Source organism: Sinocyclocheilus grahami, unplaced genomic scaffold, assembly GCF_001515645.1.
Source record: "Sinocyclocheilus grahami isolate Dianchi unplaced genomic scaffold, SAMN03320097.WGS_v1.1 scaffold939.1, whole genome shotgun sequence".
NCBI lineage: Eukaryota > Metazoa > Chordata > Actinopteri > Cypriniformes > Cyprinidae > Sinocyclocheilus > Sinocyclocheilus grahami.
In genome coordinates this window covers 1-818 of record NW_015506118.1, presented here as the reverse complement: position 1 = coordinate 818, position 818 = coordinate 1, and the positions used below count along the sequence as shown (strand labels likewise).

At 29.3% G+C, this 818-nt stretch overlaps 1 protein-coding gene across 1 annotated transcript in view; it reads left to right on the top strand.

Annotated features, from left to right (window-relative positions):
* LOC107564479 (lysosome membrane protein 2-like) overlaps nucleotides 1–380 on the top strand; it is a gene marked incomplete at its 3' end in the record, with an annotated part of 18,080 nt that extends 17,700 nt beyond the window's left edge. Inside the window, exon 10 of the mRNA XM_016249571.1 lies at nucleotides 329–380. Coding sequence (XP_016105057.1) covers nucleotides 329–380 — 52 coding nt within the window. The remainder of the gene's footprint in view (nucleotides 1–328) is intronic.
* Between the last annotated feature and the right edge of the window lie 438 nt (nucleotides 381–818).

Here is an 818-nt window from a genome sequence, read left to right as displayed (position 1 = left end):
CATGGGTGTTATTATATATTATAATTTTAGTTCATATTTAGTTAATATTTTTTTTCTGGTTTCACTTTAATTTTAGTTAAAGTTTTAGTCATTTTGTTTTTATTTTTAGTTTTTTATATATAGTTTATTTTTATTTTATTTGTTTTAGTTTTAGTTATTTTAGTACTTTTAGTACTTAAGCTTAATGAAAATTACTGGGGTTTTTCCCAGATTTTATTTTCTTTCAAGTAACTAAAATATCTTTATTACAGTTTTAGTTTTCTATAATAAACCTGCTCAAAGCATCTTCACATACCATCAAAATCATATTTTCTTTTTTGTTTTGCAGTCAAACTGGCAAGATCCGGACGCTGGTGTTTCCAGTGATGTACCTTAATGAGGTAAATTTTTAGAAAATCATCATCTGTATTTTTCTACAAGGCTTTTATAGCATGTCAAGTTTGTCTACGTGTCAGAACACGTGTTCCTGTCCAGTTTAAATAGTTAAACTCAAATAGTTGCAATGTCAAGGTCATGGACTCGCTTCCCAGAAAAATTACTGAAAAATGTCACTTTCATTTTTTTCACTCTCACATAAAGCCACAAATATCATATAGCAAACCTCAACTGCTGGATTGTTTATATATCGTCACAAAATTCAACTCTGTTATCATCCAGATCTAACTTGCTAAATGCAACTGTAAGGCATGAAGATAATAAGATATTATAAACATTAATATCATGATTTCTGTGAAGCTGCAGTCCCAGTCTTGACTTTTTCATCACATGTGTATTTGTTGCTTTGTTGAGATGCAAAATCAGGTGCAAAGTGCAACAGA